The sequence below is a fragment of the Dipteris shenzhenensis genome, chromosome 20, assembly GCF_047967505.1.
Source record: "Dipteris shenzhenensis isolate YYH24624 ecotype China chromosome 20, Dip_SZ_1.0, whole genome shotgun sequence".
Lineage (NCBI taxonomy): Eukaryota > Viridiplantae > Streptophyta > Polypodiopsida > Gleicheniales > Dipteridaceae > Dipteris > Dipteris shenzhenensis.
This window is the reverse complement of record NC_141615.1, coordinates 6,808,923-6,828,904: the sequence shown is the minus strand read 5'-3', so window position 1 is coordinate 6,828,904 and position 19,982 is coordinate 6,808,923. Positions and strand designations below refer to the sequence as shown.

The following is a 19,982-nucleotide window of genomic DNA, read 5'->3' as shown; positions in this document are numbered from 1 at the left end:
CTTTCACTGCATTCCAATGCTTCTTGCCGATTTGCCATATACCTGCTAACCACTCCCACTGCAAATGCAATATCAGGTCTGGTAGCAACAATGGCATACATGAGACTGCCACAAGCTGAAGCATACGGAATCTTGGCCATTTCAGCCCTATCAGCATCTGAGTGTGGGCTGTCCATTGCACTGAGTTTCACATACGGAGGCAATGGAGAACTAAGGGTTTTCCCCCCTTCCATATGAAACCTGTGCAATACTTTGCCAATATATTCGGTCTGAGACAGATACAACAAACGCTGTCCCCTGTCTCTCCGTATCCGCATTCCCAGTATGTGATTTGCATCACCAAGGTCCTTCATATCAAAGGCCTCATGCAGTCTTTTCTTAAGGTCATCAAGCTCCTTACGAGCTGTACCAGCAATAAGCATGTCATCCACATATAAAATGAGAATGATTAAGCTGCCATTTGCAGCCCTTTTGGTATATAAGCAGTGATCGTCATCACTTCTCCTGAAGCCTTGGGATTTCATGAAGGTATCAAATTTCTTATACCGTTCCCTTGGTGCCTGTTTCAGCCCGTAAAGGCTCTTTTTAAGCTTGCATACAAGTGACTCCTTGCCCTTGACTGCAAATCCTTCTGGCTGCTGCATGTAGATCTCCTCATGAAGATCACCGTGAAGAAAGGCTGTCTTCACATCCATTTAGCATAATTCCAAATTCTCACATGCAATCAAAGCAAGTACAATCCTGAGTGTGGTCATCTTAACCACTGGAGAAAAGATCTCATCAAAATCACACCATACTCCTGCTTAAAGCCCTTGGCAACCAACCTGGCTTTATACCTTGGCTTAGCTCCAAGTGTGACTTTCAATCTCTACACCCACTTGCATGGCAATACTTTCATGCCCTTAGGCAACTGCACCAATTCCCAAGTACCATTTTTATGGAGACTGTCCATTTCAGACTTCATGGCTAGTTCCCATAGCCTTTTATCATGCATTTGCACGGCTTCCTTGTAACAGGAAGGTTCTCCACAATCTGTAAGCATAATAAAATCTGCTCCTGGAACAAATCTGTCTGGCGGTTTCATTTGTCTAGTGGACCTTCGGACCCATTGGTCTTGCTGTCCAACTTGCTGCTCACCTAAAACAGGTTGCTGTTCTAGTAGATCAGGCTGCAGAATTATGCCTGGGAGGTCTTCCAAAGGTGGCATGTCCCGTAGAACATCTTCCGCCACTGCGGGCTGTCCATTTGGACCTGGTGCAGCATCATGCATTGGCTGATTACGCTGCTGTTGTGGCTGATTTGCAGCCTGCCTGAACTGTACAGGATGTCCCGAGTCATCAATGTCAACCTCTGAAGCATCAGAAGGCTTATCTGCTGCCTTAAACATACATGACTCATCAAATAAGACATCATTACTACGTATTAGCTTCTTATTCACAGGATCCCATAGGCGGTAACCCATCTCACCACTGTCACCATATCCAAGAAAAATGCATTTAAGAGACTTAGGATCAAGCTTGCTGCGATTTTCTCTGCGTATATGCACGTACGCAATGCAGCCAAAGACCCTCAAGTGCTTATAGGAAGGAGGTTTTCTTGTCCAAAGCTCCTCTGGCACTCTGCCATCTAGTCTTTTATTTGGTGACCTATTGATGAGGTGTACTGCTGTTTTTACAGCTTCAGCCCAAAATCCATGAGGTAAAGCAGCATGTGACATCATAGAGCGAGACTTTTCCTATATGGTTCTATTCATACGCTCTGCAGTGCCATTTTGCGCTGGACTGTAGGGAGCAGTGAGTTCTCTTTTAATACCTCTAGCATCACAAAATGCATTGAATGCATTAGACATATACTCCCCACCGTTATCTGACCGCAAAGCCTTCAGTGTTCTGCCTGTTTGGTTCTCAACCATAGCAAGCCATTTCTGGAACACTGGAAAGACATCACTCTTCAATCGAAGAGGATACAACCACACCTTCCTTGTGGAATCATCTATAAATGTGACAAAGTACCGTGCACCTCCAAGTGAAGGACTAGGCATCTCACACACATCTGTATGCACAAGCTCAAGTTGAGCATCTTTATGTCCTAATCTCCTTTTATGAGGACACTGTAACTGTCTACCATATATGCAGTGCTCACAAAACTTTAAATCAGAAAATTTAAGAGACGGTAAGTAGCCAAGGCGAGCCAATTGCTCCATTCCACTTATGCTCATATGTCCCATCCGGCTATGCCACATAGAAATATTCGGCAGCTCGGTGGCATGAATATCAGCATGATTACATACTTTAGCATGAAGAGTATACATTGTGTCTACCTTAGAGCCTCTGGCAACAACCAGGGCACCTTTGGTGACCTTCCAGAAACCATGACCAAAGCTGGTCACAAAACCTTCATCATCCAACATGCCAGTAGAAATCAGATTTTTCTTGACTTCGGGTACATGCCTAACATTGTGAAGCATAAGCTGAGTACCATCAGCAAATACAAGCCTGACATCTCCAATACCAACAATACTGCATGCATGATTATCCCCTAGAAAAACGACTCCATTACTACCTGCTGCATATCTTACAAACAATTCTTTGTAAGGTGTAACATGGAATGAGGCACCTGAGTCAATGATCCAAGAGTGCATGTCTGCAAAATCTCCTGCATGGAGAGAATGAGCATCCAAAGTAGAGAGAAATAGAACCTCTCCCTCACTGTCATAACCGTGTGTAGAATGAAGCTCTTCAATCTTCACACTGCTCTTGCCATTGCTTACTGGTACAATTGCTTTTGCATCTGACGCATCAGTGTTTTTGGCTTTGTCTCTCTTATCATTTTTCAGTTTAAAGCACTGCTTTTTAGTATGTCCCTTTTTGCCACAGTAGTAGCACTCAACATCTTTGTTGGAGCGGGACTTGCTCCTACCTTTTCCCCTTTCCTGAGATTTGCCTCTTTGCTGACTTCTCCCCCTTGCATTTAAGGCATTGTTAGGCTTTACTGCATCTTGAGCTTTCAGCTTCTGCTCTTCTTGCAAAATCAGCCCTGTGATATCTGAAAAACTTATGAAAGTGTTTGCATTTGTTACAGCTGTGGTGAATGTATCCCAACTTTCAGGAAGAGAAATCAAGAGTGCCATACCCTTGGTTTCCTCATCCACCACATATTTTTGATTTGCAAGTTGAGTGACAATTGAATTAAACTCATTGAGATGTGCATCCATGGAGGTCCCTTCCTTCATCTTCAGATTGAAGAACTTGTGCAGCCAATATATCTTTGTAGCTACACTCTGCTGCTCATATGTGTCCTGTAGCTTTTTCCACACACCCCAGGCTGTTTTCTCACCATCCACATTCCAAACAACACTCTCATGGAGTGACAATTCAATTATGGACTTTGCTGACAGATCAGCTAGTGCCCAAGCATCATCAGATGTGCCAGTGGGCTTCACACCTTTGTGTATAATAGGAGCATGAAACTGCCTGAGAATTAGAACATTCAGGACCATCTTTTTCCACATTGGGTAGTTAGCAGCACCCTGTAACTTTTTAATATTGAGAAGAGAAGATTCCGAGGATGAAGCCATTACAATCAGCAAGAAATATAACCCACACTTGGGTGCCTGACTCCCTGCAAACTAAGTGCACAGATGCACTTGTAGTTGTGCTCAAAAGTTAATTCCTGCAATTTTCTCCCACTTAACAGTAAATACTGTTTGTTTCCTGCCGGCTGCAGATCCAGAAAAATAATACTTAATGCACTAATTGAGACTCTGTAGTGCAGTACAGCAGTACACACAATGTATGTCCCTGCTGTAACAGTGAAAACAGCACTGTTTTATGCACTTTTAAAGTGACTGTTTACAGTCCAAAAATTGACTCCGGACAGTACCCGACTGTACTTTCTAGTACGGCAACAGAAATTGACTGTATAACTGTCCAAAAACTGTCAGAATTAGACTCTCTCTTGCATCTATAACTGTGTTACACAGTTTAGAACTTGAATGAGTCAAAAGCCCCTTGACTAGAAGCCAATTTTGAAGATTTTAGTGCATACACAGCTTTCCCAAAGCTCCACTGATCACATAAAGCATCCAGGTGTTTCCCCCAACACTGATATGCATAACAATGTCAAAAGCCCCAATTCATATGCATCTGCCACTGTCCCGTAAGTCATAAAATGCATCAAATCCTTGCACAAATCAACTCCAATCAAGGGATATACGCAAATAAGTGCGTGTAGAAGCCAATGCTTGGCTGTGGCTACAAAAGCCCTTTGATTCCACAGTTCAGAAATGAGAATTTCTCTCACATTGGAGGTGTAGATCTGCAGATCTACCTCACTGACAACAGAAGGAACCAAAAAAAAAAAAAAAGGTGAAGCGGGCTTCTGTACGATCGTGAACGTCCCCGAGCTCTCCGGCGATGGAGATGGTGAGGACCTGCACCTGTGGCCACGTATGGCACTAATGGCGAGTTTGCTGGTGGCCTTGGCCCGGGCTGGCGCCGATGGCGTCGCTGGCTGGCGCCGCTTCACTAGCTGGCGCCGCTGGCTGCTGGTGGCCTGTTGGCCGCTGGCGTCGGTGGCTGGTGGCCCTTGGCCCTGGCTGGCGCACGGCCTCAAAGGGCTGCTAGCGCTACAGGCGTCGATGGCGCTGTCTGACGGGGCTGATAGGAGAGCAGGAGCAGCGTTCACTCACGACGTCGTTGATATCGTTAAATGGGCACCTTCCATCGTTGCGAAGTCTGCTTGCGTCGCTGGGGAGCCGCAACAGCCAGGGTGCGTGAGAAAAAATGGAGCCACCGTCGCCCAGCGATCACATACCAGTAGAGTCTGAGAATAGACCGTATGTGATGGAACGACTCTTGGAGATGGATCGACGAAGTTGGTAGGGGGGGGCACGGGACAGCCCAAGCTGATCCTCCTCCTCCACCACTTTGAGTGGGCTTGTGAGGATTGGATGCAAGGCTCTGATACCAGTTGTGGAAGGGAGAGTGTGAGAGCACACACACACACACGCAGGATAAGCAACAAGAAGTGTGGGGATAAAAGATATGTGTGTACCTCCCCTAGCACACAGTGAAGCTTTTATATGAAAGGATAAGGTTACAACACTAAGTACGGTGTACTTAGTGTACTTAACAAATAAAGTACTAAGTGTACTTAACTGTACTTGGGTGGCCATAGAGCCTTTACCCCAACAAGAGACACATGATTGGAGACAAGAGCTGAGGCACGAACTGATGTTGATTGATTGTATTATCACAGCAAGTACATAGCCTCTTTTATAGGCTGGGCAAGCCTTATCTTCCCACACAGACACCTCATAGATGAGGTCACACACAAGAGAATCTAGATCCTATAATCTAGGGGAGGAATCACACCTATCACATGAGGTGGCACAAGTGGCCTCAAGACTCTTCACACTCACACAACTATGGGACACTCCTAGGACTCTAGGACCACGCACACTAGGACCACACACACTAGGACTCCGATTCCAACAAACCCCCCTTCGGAGCTAGGGTGAGAGACTATGACATCATCCAGACTATGCATCCCAGGCAATCTCAGAGGCTAACAGCTGAGCATAATTCAGAGGTTGAACCAAGCACTCTCATGGCTTAGATGTCAACGTGATCAGAGACTCAAATCTGAGCATGGATGCCAAGTTGGGAAATTGCTCCCTGAGAATTTCTCGATGAACGAGGAGTTTTTTATGCTATCCATTGGTGGGAAGGTCTTAGCTGTTATTACAGCCAGTGTCTAAATCCCTTACATGTTTACTCAAATTTCAAAAAAGGCCCAAATTTTACATGGTAGAAGCTTCAATTATGCCAAAGGAAGACACGGGACAGAAAAGCCCTAAATTTTTGGGTTAGGGTTGCTGCAAAATTAGGGTTTGCAGAAAATTGGGGTTTCTGATATTTTTTCTCAAAATATGAAAACCATAGTGCAGAAGAGGCCAAATATGCCAAAAATCCCCAAAAAATACTGAAAATCTGGCTAAAAGTGCAAAAGTCGACTTTTAGGACAAATTTGATAATTTTTGCCCATTTTTGCAGATTTTAGCACCAAATGATCCTGAAATTGCTCTGCAGAGGGTCGTCTAGCATAAATGAGGGTAGGCGATCTTGAAAATTTGCTGATGGAGCAGTTCAAAGTTAAAAACGGGCTAGAATTCCCCAAAAAAAAATGCCACGAACTGCTGGAAGCAGCCACGAGCTGTTGCAAACTACTTGAAAATAGTCAGGAGTAGTTAAAGTTATGTGCCTAGCAAGTGCTTTGCCACCCACCCGTCAGTTGGTTCGTGCAGCGCTGATGTCCATGCCACGGAGTCGCTCATGCAGGAGGAGGTTGTTTCGTTAGAGGCGCTGCTCCATGAGCTTGCGCCATAGAAGGCCACTGCAACCCTCAATAGAATCCTCTAAAGCCCTCATGAAACAAGATGTCGGAATGCTATTGTAGTCCCGTTCGTGGCTGGAGCTTTGGAGCCTATTGTAGTAGATAGGCTGTGCGTTGAAGCTAAGCCGTAGCGGAGCGTTGGAGAGAGCAACAGCAAGGCTAGTAGAAGAGCGAACAGAGGAGCGGGCCGAATCGCGCAGCATTAGAGAAGATAGCGGAGAGGCGGCAGAAGAGTGGCGTAGCAGAAAAGTGGAGCAGAAGAGTGGCGCAGAAGAGTGGCGCAGCAACGTAGAGACATGGCAGGAGAGTGGCGCAGGTGTGGCGGCGAAGGATGGGCAGGACGCTTCCTCCATGACGAGTGCTTCCCCTTTGCTTTCGCTCCCCTTCATACGCAGCTATGGAAGGTAGGTCTGCAGCTCCACGTTGATGAAGCTCATCACCTCAAGGAGAGGCTAAGGAGAAGAGGAAATCACGAGGAGAGGAATGCCATCAAGCAGGAGCTTCAACATGGCTCTGATACCAACTGTTGAAAATGGGGAGAGGGTGAGAGACACGTGATTGGAGACAAGAGCTGAGGCACGAACTGATGTTGATTGATTGTATTATCACAGCAAGTACATAGCCTCTTTTATAGGCTGGGCAAGCCTTATCTTCCCACACAGACACCTCATAGATGAGGTCACACACAAGAGAATCTAGATCCTATAATCTAGGGGAGGAATCACACCTACCACATGAGGTGGCACAAGTGGCCTCAAGACTCTTCACACTCACACAACTATGGGACACTCCTAGGACCCTAGGACCACGCACACTAGGACTCCGATTCCAACAGTGAGAAGTGGACTCCTGAGCATCGGGAAGTTTGCAAAATGCGTAACAGTGGTACTGCAAAACTCAGCATGATTATTGAGATATTGGATGATGAGGATTTGATGAATGCTTCTGAGACTTTGGATGCCACTCAAGATGATTCAGAGGGTGCACAAATCGTGGAAGAAAGCTCCAGATGTTGGAGCCACGAAGGGGGTTAATTTCCCCTTTGACCTTGGTGGTGCTAATGAACATAATATGCATGGTATACATTCCGATAATACTCAGCCCGTTTGTAACATGCGAGGCCATTGGCCTAAAGTCTTTCATGTGGAGCATCAGGTTGCTATGACTTTTCTTGCGCGAGAGGATGCAAATGGCAATGCTCCTGTGGACGAAGAGGAGATCTATTGGGATGCGCAACAAGCCATTTATGCTATCTCTTCTCATGCCTTGATGGGTGCCAAAAGTGCTGAAACTGTCAAATTGAAAGGACAAATGAATGGCAGGACTGTTTACATGCTTGTGGACAGCGATAGCACTCATAGTTTCATCAATTCTAAGACCTTACAGAAGGTGGGACTGATTGCTACTGAGATTGATCATGGGCTGAGAGTAGAGGTGGCAAATGGACCAGTAAATTTTGTTGCCAAGATGCAAGGATCAAGCTCTCTGAGGATTATAAATTTGTTGGGGATCTCTTGGCACTGGATATGGGCCCAATAGATGCTGTCCTGGGCTGCAATTGGCTGAAATCTTTGGGTAAAATCAGCATGGATCTAAATGCACTATCACTCAGCTTTGTCCACAAGGGTAGAACTGTAACATTGCACGGCATTGCCACTCCTAAATTGCAGGTCATTTCCGCAAGGCAGCTAGCCAGAGAGCTCAGGAAGGCTTCTACGCATTGAGTGTGTCAGTACCATGTTGAGGATTGTGATATGCAGCAATTGCTATCCGAATTTGCTGATGTATTTGCTGATATGCCATCCCAATTGCCTCCCAAGAGGGATGTGGATCATGCCATTATTCTAGAACCTGGCAGTAAGCCCATAAACAAAGCTCCATATCGTCTCTCTAAGGTTGAGCAGGAGGAAGTGGCAGTATAGGTGCGGGAATTGCCTGAGAAGAACTTCATCTCTCATAGCACTTCTCCTTTTGCCTCTCTGGTGCTTCTGGTGAAGAAGAAGGATGGATCATACAGCATGTGCATTGATTACGAGGATCTAAATAAGGCCACTATCAAGAATAGGTTTCCAATCCCCAGGATAGATGACCAGTTGGATGAACTCAAGGGTGCTGAGTTTTTCACAAAGATAGATTTGAGGTCTAGTTACCATCAAATTCGGGTGAAAGAAGGAGATGAGCACAAGACGGCCTTCCTTCCAGAGGACAAGTATGAATTCAAGGTAATGCCTTTTGGATTGACTAATGCACCGGCCACCTTCCAGGCACTAATGAACAAGATATTGCAGCCACTTCTTTTCAGATGCGTGCTGGTTTCCTTTGATGATATCCTCATTTACAACAAGGATAGACAAGAGCACATTAAGCATGTGAAGCAAGTACTGGAAATTTTGAGGATGCATCAGCTTTATGCAAAGGCCAGCAAATGCATTTTTATGGCAAAGGAGGTTGAGAACCTGGGGCATATTGTGAGTAGATGTGGCATTCGGGTGGATCCTGCAAAAGTAAAATGCATCAAAGATTGGCCACAGCCACAAAATCCCACCCAGTTGAGAGGATTTTTAGGTCTTGCTTTCTTTTACAAGCGCTTTATTCACACACAAATTTGCCACGAGGGCAGCTCCTCTTACTGACCTCTTGAAGAAGGATGCTTTTGGGTGGTCAAGGGAAGCACAACGCAGCTTTGAAAACCTGAAATTTGCTCTCACTCATGCACCTGTCTTGGTATGCCCTGATTTTTCATGTCCTTTCATTGTGGAGGCAGATGCCAGTGGCAAAGGATTGGGGGTTGTTCTGAGGCAGGAACACAAGGTAATAGCCTTTGAAAGCAAGAAGTTTGATGCCAAAGAACTCAATTTCCATGTTTATGATCAAGAGATGCTGGCTATCTTGCATGCTTTCAAAAAATGGCACCACTATCTATACGAAGTAAAATTAAGGTGAAAACAGGTATAGGACACTCATATTCTTCCTCACTCAGCCAAAATTGTCATATAAACAAAAGAGGTGGTTGGCTGCAATCCAATCCTATAATTTTGACATTGAGTACAGAAAAGGAAAGGAAAATATGGTTGCAGATACCTTGTCCAGGATGTGGGCTTGCAATTTGTCTGCTATCTCTACCATATATCAGGAGTGGATTCATGGCATTCACGAAGAGTATATGCAAAATTCTAAAGCAGCTCTCATATTTTCAGATTCGCAGAAGCCTTCTACTCAGGGTCATCCAGATTTCAAATTGCATAATGGGCTGGTGTGGTGCCAAAGACAAGATTTATTTAGTGCCCAAAAGAAATGCACTCCTCTCCCATGGCTGAACATTCATGTATCACTAAAACATATGAAAGAATCAAGCAGAGCTTTACCTGGGAGGGCATGTGGAGAGATCTGGTTAAATACGTGGCTGAATGCTTGCCTTGCCAACGAAATAAAGTGGACAGCAAGTCACCCGCAGACCTCTTGCAACCATTACCCATTCCAGAGGGCAAATGGACGCACATAGCAATGGATTTCATCATAGAATTGCCTTCTACAAAGAGGGGATGGGACAGCATCTTTGTTGTGGTGGATAGAATGACAAAACAGGTCCATTTCATACCCACTAAGACCTGATATTCAGCATCGCAGGTTGCTTGGCAATTCATTGAACATGTCTTTAAGCATCATGGTTTCCCTTAAGAAATTGTCAGTGACAGAGCTGCAAAGTTTATGGATCACTTTTGGCAGGAGATATTTACAGCAGTGGGTACTTTACTCACACCTAGCACTACTTACCAGCCTGAGACCGATGGACAGTCGGAAAGGGTGAACAAATGGGTGGAGGAATATTTGAGGCATTTTTGTCATGTTACTCAGAAGTCTTGGGATAAATGGTTCTCACTTGCTGAATTTTGCTACAACAGTACCAAGCATCTCTCCATTGGCATGAGCCCATTTGAGGCAATGTACGGATGCAAGGTCGGGATGCCTTCTTCAATTGGTGACATGGCTGTGAAAAATCAGCAAGCACGGAATGACTTGGAGAGGATGGATGCCCTTCTGCAGTTGGCAAAAAGGAATATGCAGGATGCCCAAGCCAAGCAAAAGAAATATGCGGATGAACGCAGGAGATATTTGTCTTTCAAAGAGGGAGATTATGTGCATTTGCATCTCCATAAGAACCGTTATGCCTCACTAAAAGGTAATACCAACACAAAGCTTGCTCATAGGTATTACGGTCCTTACAGTACCATCCGCAAGGTTCGAGAGGTAGCATATCAGTTGGAGCTACCCAGTACCTCCAAGATCCATGAAGTTTTCCATGTGTTTGTTGGACAACATGTCCATGTTCTTCCAAAGTTGCCACCTATGGATGACGAGGGCCACATCCTCTATGTCCCAAAGCGCATCGTGGGTTTCAGAGACCATGTTACATAGAGTATCTTATCAAGTGGCGGGGACTCCCTGAGATGAAAATTCATGGCAGCCAGAAAGCATTGTCCAGGACCACCCCTATCTCCTACCAGATTGATTAATAGTTGCTGTTGCTGCACTTTTGGACAGCCAAGCTGTGAAATTTTGAGGGCAAAATTCTATGGGAAGGGATGGCTGTAATGAAGGGGAAAAAGGGACCAAGTTAGAGGTCCTTTAGGTGGAAAATGTGGAGGGACTATATAAGTCTCCATCCACCCCCTACTATGTACCTTTTGATGTGACATCTAATCCTATCTAATACCTCCTCCTTCCTCCTACGTGCTGCCTACTCTCTCTCCCAATATCTCTCTATCTCTCTCTCTTCCTCTCCCTCTACCCCTTCCCTCTCCCTCTTCCCCTCTCTCTCTCAATCCCTTCTGCTCCTCTATCCCCCTTTCTCCAAATCTGTCCCTACCCCTTTTCTACAATGTGCATAGATGTGCAAGCCAGTAAATAGACAATGCTCAGAGACAAATATAGAAGCAACTCTTTATATTTCCGTCCGTCCACAAAGTAGGATAGGATACAATACCAAAAGGTTCTCCTACTAGATGTCAAGCACTTCTAGATCTCTGGGCCCGCGTGCTCCACCTCGAGCATATGTAGACTCTGTCTAGAGTATTCTCCTCAACCTTGCTGACCTGAATGTCAGCCTAGGTAGGCAGCCCTCCAAGCTCAGTCTGCAGCTCTTCCTTCTATCCTGGTCCTCCAGGAATAGGCTCCAAGAGTATGTCTCCCGCTGCTCCTCACTGCTGGTCTTTCGCTGCTCCAGAAGATATGTTATGAGGCCAAATGCCTCCTCTTTTATAGGCCCAAGGGGCCCTGAAATGGACTGACCTGGTAGGGCCGACTTTTGGGTCTGTTTGGGCCCACCAGTCTGCCCCCCCCCAGTCTGTAAACAGACCTGGTTGGGGGCTTTTCTTCAGACCCGTTTGGCCATGTGGCAGCCTGCCATAGACCCAGGCACTCTGCCCACCTGCTGGCCCTGTTCCTCACCTGTTGCAGTCTCCATACAAGGCCCAAAGGCCCTGCCATGTAGGCGCCTTTGGCCACTGCAGATCCCGCCCTCTGTCAGGCTTCCAGCAGCCCTGTTCTCCATCCAATAAGCCTCCGTACAGCCCCGTACAGTGGGGCCGTACCCTACTGATGGCATTGCGCCCTTCACAGGGCCCTGTTGCAGGCCGTACGCCTGCTGCTGTTTTGCCAAGCCCAGATCCACGGCTACACTCCCCCGCCATCTCTCCTGCACAAGGTCTCTTGTGCTGTCCACATGACAGCTCATGTGCTGCCCATGTGGCAGCCCCATTCTCTGCCCATGTGGCAGTCTATACATCCCTAGGTCCACCTCCCCCATGCTCTCCTCATATGGGGGCTTACAGATGGGGAGGTGACCATTCCAACACGAGGCACAGGAGGCGGCAACAAAATCCATGCGTAAGGAGTTATGGCAAGGTGATTGTGGGAGGGCTGAAAGAGGTTCGAGCCACAGAAGGCAGCAACAAAATCCATTGCTATAGCTAACAATGGCCACCTTAAAGCCTCCACAAAACCTAATATAGTTTGTAGATAAATGATCTTCACAAAAGCTCAGTGGTACACACATCAAACAATGTCACACGCAAAAATATACATAATATGAGTTGGAAAAAAGAGCACAACATATACCTGCTTCTGTGCAACATACTGACGCCCAACCTCGGGATTCTCTTGTAAAAACTGTTTCAATTCTGCATTTTTCTCTTCTTTCCACTTCTTAAAGCTTGGAGCAAAAACAGCATCCCCTTTCATCTTTTCCTCGGCCTCAATGTCCTCCTTGACCATATTATCTATGCGCTCGAAAAGTGCTTTTGATGACTCTGCCTCAAGCCTTACTTGCTCCAAAAAATTTCCTGTTTGCTCATTCAAAGGTGGTTCAACACGCTGTGTATCAACAGCTTGTGGTAGAAACTTCATCTTCCACACCTTCTCAAGTGTCTCCTTCAAGTCACTCACCACCTTTTCTCGTCTGTCTTTGTTTTCTGACTCAGGTATCGAGCTGTACAGACAAAAAAAGCTTCTTACAGACGAGACTACAAATAACAGCAAAGTATAAATGACCCTGAATAACCAGAGACGTCTTTTACTCATGTACTAATTAAATAAATGTGCCTGTGATGCTTCATTTCGAATTACCATCTGGAAACTTGTTTAGTATAAACCTTCCAATTTTAAATGCCACTACATTGCAAAAACTCATAGTCACGGGAACAAGTCCTAATAAAGATGCCCCAAAATTTACAAATGTAGTTTGTGAATTGCAGATAAATTTTAGTGCAGACATAGTTGAAAGCAACTGTTTGCATGTTGACGCTAGTTGGAACAAACATCGGCATATTAAAATATACCCACTGTTCTCTAAGACTTACACATATATTTCATTTCCTGCCAGCTAGTTTAAATTAAAAATCACACACTGATCAAAAACACGAAAACTAGGAAATAGACTTTTGAGTTTGAACTCTCAAATAAAAATCCTTATAAACCCAGATTCTTAAATACGACATATGGCATAGAAAGAAAATTCTAGCCTAGGGAAAGGTCACCTCTACTCTAAACATATACCATGCTAAACCTTATCAGGGATCCAACATGCCCTATCTTCCATGCAAGACACATGCTATAAAAGTAGGCCTGTGTTCTTAAATGAATAAGAAAACGCACAAGCTTCTTATCATTACAATTCAAGCTTCTCGTATGTACCAAAGACATACAAGATAGTTTAACAGGAATAAGCTATCGACAAACCCAAAACACGTGTAACCAGAGTGGGCAGGAGAAACAATGTACTTCCAAGTATGCTGACTCATTATGGAGTCAAACCAAGGCATAGTCATTGCAATTTGCAAAGGCAGCAGGGTGGCCAAGTATTCACAGAGAGTATTTTCACAAGTCAAGCTTCGTGAATAAAATCCCCTAGGATTTGATGGAGCAGATGAGACTCAATCATCAATGCGTTAGCTCCATGAACCATTGCCAAACACAGTCCATGGGAGTGTGAATGTAAGAGTGATAGCATGTGCCTTTCCAAGAATGAAGTCAAGCAAAAAAGAAAGAGACAAAGAAAGATGGCCTGATGAGCCAGAGGGACAAGACGCCTTTGTGAAGTCGAGGACAACAATGGTTCGCAGATCATTTTTTGAGAACAATGCTTACAACGGTTGCAGATGGGAGGTGTCATGGATGGCTTACCTCGGTGGAGCTGGACCTGGAGGAACAGGAGCTGCCGGTTCAAAGACCAAAGATCAAGAACGAGCTTCTCTATGGGAGGCATTGGGATTTATTGTGGTCACCTCCCTGCCTGTGAGCACCCAAATGAGGAGGACAAGGTGGCGGTGTACCAGCCGCAGAGTTAGGGTCTGAGAGAAGTCACAGCGGGAAGGACTACAGACTGCCATGTGGGCAGATCAGAGATTACAGGCAGCCACAGTGTTGTTTTCGCACGGAGGCTGGCCGGCATGCCCTTAGTCGCAGCCGTTCTGGGAATCACATTCGTCTAGCTGCAGTGTGACCCACAAAGGAACCAGTAACAGCAGCAATGTAGACAGTACGAGGTCAATCAGAGGTTTGTACCTGGTCGCCAGCAGTGTGGACAGGTGGACCGTGGCTGGAGCTGATACAGAGCTGCAGGATGTGCAGCAGATGGCTGTCGAAGAAGGCACGGCAATGAGAGATTGCCACATGGCCAAGCAGGTCTGTAGAAAAGTGCAGACTGCATAGAACAGGTCGGAAGACTGCAAGCAACAGTCACCTGGTACAGCGTGGAACTGCAGGTACAGTGGGCTGGTACAAGGGCCTGAGAAGATTGCCGGTGGCCGGCTGCAGGTCCAGGAGGCTGTAGATTGGCTGGGACAAGACCCAGCAACAGGCACCTGGACCAGGGTCATATATAGACTTCTGCACAGATCAGCTGATCAGGACAGGACTGGACTGCGTCGCCCCAGTCACAGGTTGGCACACACTGGTCGACTAGTCTGTAAATGGTCTTCCAGTTCAGCAAGGCTCTAGCCTATAAATAGGCCCCTGCATGGGACAGCAGTTGAGAATTCATTGCATGCCTCACAATCGGCTGTCCATTGGAGCAGCAAGGAGGCCAGGGATCAAGGTACCTAGTGTCTCACACAGTGCCTGCAGACAGGGGCAGCAAGAAGGTCAAGGATCAGTAAAAGAACAGTGCCTCACCATTGGCTGCATGCCAGAGCAGCAAGGAGTTCTGAAGTGGCAGTATTAGAGAAGCCCACTGAAGCTCCATAGAAGCACACAGTCAACAGTTTTTGAAGGTGCCAAACGGAGATAGAAGACATTTCCGAGGTGCCAGGGTCCACATCTAGGCAGTACCCTATCTGCTAGATGGGGGTCCACTAAGCATATCTTTTGTTTGAGGTTTTGTCCATCTTTGGAGTAATACATACCTACTGTTTCTACTCTAATGTGCGTGGTTCAATATTTATGTCTGCATCTATCTCTATGTACATTTGTGTGCACAAAGAGGCGTCGTGAGATTTGGATTTAGCACTGTGTGTTTCCTGGGCTACACTCCTATACTGTATACACATTCTTTCAATGCGGCAGGAGTGTTGGCTACAGCAAGCAACCTCTTCTAACAGTCCCTTTCAAGTTGGTGAATTGATTGAATATCACTCCATGAGGTAAAACAGGGGGGGGGGAAATCAACATTTTCAGTTACCCATATAGATAACCCTAAACAATTCTACATAAAATTATACGAACAATGCCAGGTTATCATGTAATACCTCATTGTGAGACCTTTCTTGCTTATCTATTGGCAATATTATGAAACCAGGCAATAGGCCCTGGTCGAAGACACTCTGCCCCCTAAACAGGTTGTTCCCTAATGTCTCGAGCGTGTGAAGCTCTTTGAGCCTTCCTTCAGTTTTCATAATTGCACATGCTCCAGTCATGGTGCACATTTTCTCTGAGCTTGATGCATGAATTACCTTTATGTAAATTAACAAAATCTGGAGATGCCACACATTAACCCAGTCAGCAGATTGGGCATGGAGAAACCTCAAGTTGGCAGATGCTTTATGGAGCAGAGCTTTCACGAGGCAATAGTGGTCTGCTTGAATTAGGACCCACTTACGCATCCACTCATCGTAAAATGAGATGCATCATCCACCTGAACATTTGACAAGACCGCAGCCTGCTTTCCATCCATTGCCCCCTTCACCATCCCCTAGTCATCATTCATTGCACAGGTCTCATAGTATCATGCTCTAGACAGATGGTCTAACCAGGACCCATTGAAGCATACACTCATAAATGACATGCGTCGTCCACTGGCACATTTGACAAGACCGCAGCCTGCTCTCCATTCATTGCACCCTTCACGTGGTCCATCCCCAGAGGACGATGTCCCTTACTAAGTTGGTATCACTCGACCGACTTGATCACAAAAATAAATGGCTGCCATTGTTTTTCCAGAGAATAAAAGTTGCTATTTTTCTCTATCCCAACAAAGAAAAAGAGAGAAGAGAAAAGGGAGGAGGCCCCTCCCCACAATTACCTTAGGTTTACTAAGACTGAATAAAGAGAAAGAAGGATGACCCTACACGCGATTGTCTTAGGTTTAGTAAGACCCTTCTGTTTCCATGGCACTTTATCAGTAAAAAGTTGCTAATGATCACAGTGATATAATTTAAGTTTCCCTCCAAGAAATGTATAACTTTGACACAGCTTTTACAGAATAGGCCAAAGCATCAACAATCCGTCAAAGACATGGGATTATTAGAGCACAATTAACAGGCTTTTATAAATACAACCATACAGCTTGTTTACTTGGATCAAAGGGAAACCTTAAATTTCAAACCTTCGAATGCTTTTATCCTTCATAAAAGTCGAGATAGCCTCCTCATATTGCTGCTCCAGCTTTGGGAGCTTTTCTGCCACCTGCAAGCTTTCTGAAGCTTTTTGCTGAATCATTGCTTCCACGCTCAGCAATCTCTCCCAGGCCTCAGCAACTTCAGAATCCACATCTTGTAGACCTTGGTCCATGACTCCACTTTTTCCATCAATTGTTTTAAGCTTTTGCTGTGCCATGATATGTTTCTTTATGACCTTCCGTAGCCTATCAGTAAGATGCTTTTTATCTTCCTTCAACTGCGACAGAGTACTCTCCATGTCTTTCAAGACCCTAGCTTGCAGCTTGTTCGCTTCCACTCTTGTACGGTTAATGAGGATCCTCGTCTTCTGCAATAAGGCGGCTTCCTTATTAGGCCTGCCCAAAGATACCCTTTCATATGCCTCCAGAGATGACAAACTTTCCTCAAAAGTCTGCCTTAGTCTTTCTTCATAAAAAGATATGTAGTTCTTAGTCGTCACATCGCCTTGTAACCTCTCTCTGTAAGCTTCAAGCTGTTTATCCAAAATAGACATTACTCTCTTCTCAAAAGGGGAGAAGGAATGTCCTTGTTTGCCTGTTTGTTCGTCATTAGATTTAGAGAACTCTTCATAAAGACGTCTTGCTGCCTCGTACCTCTTTTTCCGTTCCTGTATCCTGTTATGAAAATCCTGCAGCTTCTCTTTTACAGTTCTTCCAATGCCATTATCCGCCCTACCCAATTCTTCATCCTTACGCTGAAACTCCTCTAAAAGAGTCTCATAAATGTCCTTTTGAGCTGGAGATGTGGAGCCTACGTTTACTGGAGGAGCTGCATACGCAGTTGCAGCCAAACGTGGAAATGGTCGTACAAATAAAATTACAAAGAACAAGGAAGACAGCAAAACTCTCCCTAAAGCCCTGGATATAACTGAAATAATAATTGACTTCCTCGTGGAATGATGTGGAACTTTGTTTAGAAGGCGAGGTTCGCTCCAAAACAAACCACTGTATAAACTAAATTGTATTTCCCGCCTAATTGTCAGACACCTCAGATTAAGCACCAGGAGTTTTAAGAGTTTCCCGAGGTGTAGAACGTTGTAGACCTTAGAAACCAGAATTTGGAGTTCAGTGCCGTTGTTATATTTCTGCAATGATGATCGACTATGTGACCTCCCATGATTATCAGGAAGCCGAGTTTCACCGTGATTCACAGGATCTTGCCCTTGCCACTGTTTCCTCCTATAAGGAAGGCCATCCATCCTCCCGTTAAGCCAAAGTCTCGAAAGCGATTCCGTATTATCTTTCTTCCTATAAATCCAGCTTCTCTTTCTTCCATTCGAATTAGAAACCTTACATAAACGCACAATGCCCCGATTGTTCCATGGAAGAAATCTCTTGCTGCTACATTGGGCATGTTCGCAATTGGATGCTCTAAAGCCGCAAGGAAATAGGTCGGGAATGGCAACAGTATTGACATCGACCATGGAACAAGACGCTAAGGGTCCCCTCGTCATTGTCGGCTACCGAAACATAGACGCACGGAGAGGTCTATTGTGTGATCAACGTCCCACTCCTTCTCCATGCAAATAAATATTAATGAGGCACTTTCTCGCTGGGCTGGATGACCCCGTTTTGCTTAGTTGCAGGGATAAAAGTGCTCCAAACAAGAAATTCATCCCCTCTGGAAAGGAAACAAGGTGAAGCAAAGGCGCAGGATAAGCCCGATCTCCCTCTCTCTCTCTCTCTCTCTCTCTCTCTCTGCTCAGGCGAGCACGCACTTTTCTCGTTCAAATTCGTGTTCGAGTCAGAAAATCCCAAAATCTCAGACACTTCTCTCGTTGTGATTGTTGCATTCTAGTCAGAAAAATCCACAACCTCAACACGTTCCTATTCAGGAATCAATCCTCCCAGCATACCTTATTTCTTCCCACCAAGGTTCTCAACCATGTGCTGCACCAGAGGCAAGGACAAACGGGCTGGCACGGCAAGGGAACATTCCCACACTCTTTAGTAGACACTAGCTCGCTCATAGTTCGTTGGTTAGTTCGACCGTGGTCAGGTCACACAAAGTTTTCCTTCACACCACCCGGCGGTTCCACATAGGAGTGTAAGTTCACACCTACCGGCAGCCCGTTCTTGACATAGTGTGTCTACATCGGGCTCTCTTTGGTGCTGCTATGGGTGTCCACTCCTTGCGGGAGGGTGGGACAACCTTCCCTTCATGCGGACAACTCAAAATCAAATGATTTTGAGCCACATCACCTGAACGGGCCTGTTGGATGTTGGGCATCACGGTGATGTGAGCCCAGCCTTAGTAGGTGCACAATAGGTTCCCATGAAAAAAACTAGGAGGGGAAAGAATTCAAAAATGTATTATTTAGTGGAATGGGAAAGAAAAGGGGGCTTGGAAGTAAAGACCAAGAGTGGTTCTTCCTCAATTTATAAGGCATCTATAGTTCCCCTTGAAACATTCTGAAGGCCCTTAATCTCAACAAAATATTCCATGCAATGAAACCATGAGGAGGATTCAGAGGCCTGCTTGTGAAGGTGAGCTCAATCAATGTATACGATGACATGGCTACATGCAAAGAGAAGTGGTGTCTTGATACCATACTAACACTAGAAGTGAATTTATTTTAGCATTCCTTGTGCATGTTTTCAGGTCATGGTATGAGATTGGCAACACAGGCATTCTCCGATTTATGAGCACAACTCTCCAATCAATGACGTGAATCTATCTTAGAGGTAGGATGTAGATCGAGACAAGAGCAATAGAGAAGAACTGAAAGAGTGTGAGAAGCAGAAAAACGAGAGATTAACCATAGTCAAGGCCAATTTTTTTTACAAGGAGTCAAAGTGCAAACAAAAGAGTAGGAGCCCTTGACACAAGATGCCAATGGGTTAGAAAATGCCTAGTCCTACCTCACTATCTAGAAATCGGACACTGAGTCCTATGCCAGTACCAAGGTGTGGCCATTCATAGCATCAACAACCAAGTCCAACACTATCAAAGTTCTTGAAGGCTAGAAGGTGAGTGTCAAAGCCACCACTTCTCAAGAGACACTACCATGAGCATGTCCACATAGAAAATGTTGTCACAAGGATGACTACAATGCTGACAAGTTGCCCAAAGGTCCTGAGCTGTGGCAACTCTTAAAGCAAAACTAGCTACCCTGGTCAAAGTTAAGTTTTAGGACTTTAATGGGACTGAGGATAAAGACCCTTGTAGTCAATTACAGAGTTTTCTGTGAGTTTG

General features: G+C 45.3%; 1 protein-coding gene across 4 annotated transcripts in view; it reads right to left on the bottom strand.

Moving 5' to 3' along the window:
• The window catches only part of EMB2458 (FtsH extracellular protease family), a 190,587-nt gene extending 171,761 nt beyond the window's left edge, over positions 1-18,826 (bottom strand). For all 4 annotated transcript variants that reach the window (XR_015542871.1, XR_015542870.1, XR_015542872.1 and 1 more), the window contains exons 1-3: positions 18,643-18,826; positions 16,715-18,407; positions 12,514-12,883 (exon numbers count right to left, since the gene is read on the bottom strand). Coding sequence is in view for 1 of the 4 variants with exons in the window: in XM_087391371.1 (XP_087247497.1) it covers positions 12,514-12,883; positions 16,715-18,240 (1,896 nt within the window). In the remaining 3 variants the exon portion in view is untranslated. The remainder of the gene's footprint in view (positions 1-12,513; positions 12,884-16,714; positions 18,408-18,642) is intronic.
• Positions 18,827-19,982: the final 1,156 nt, after the last annotated feature.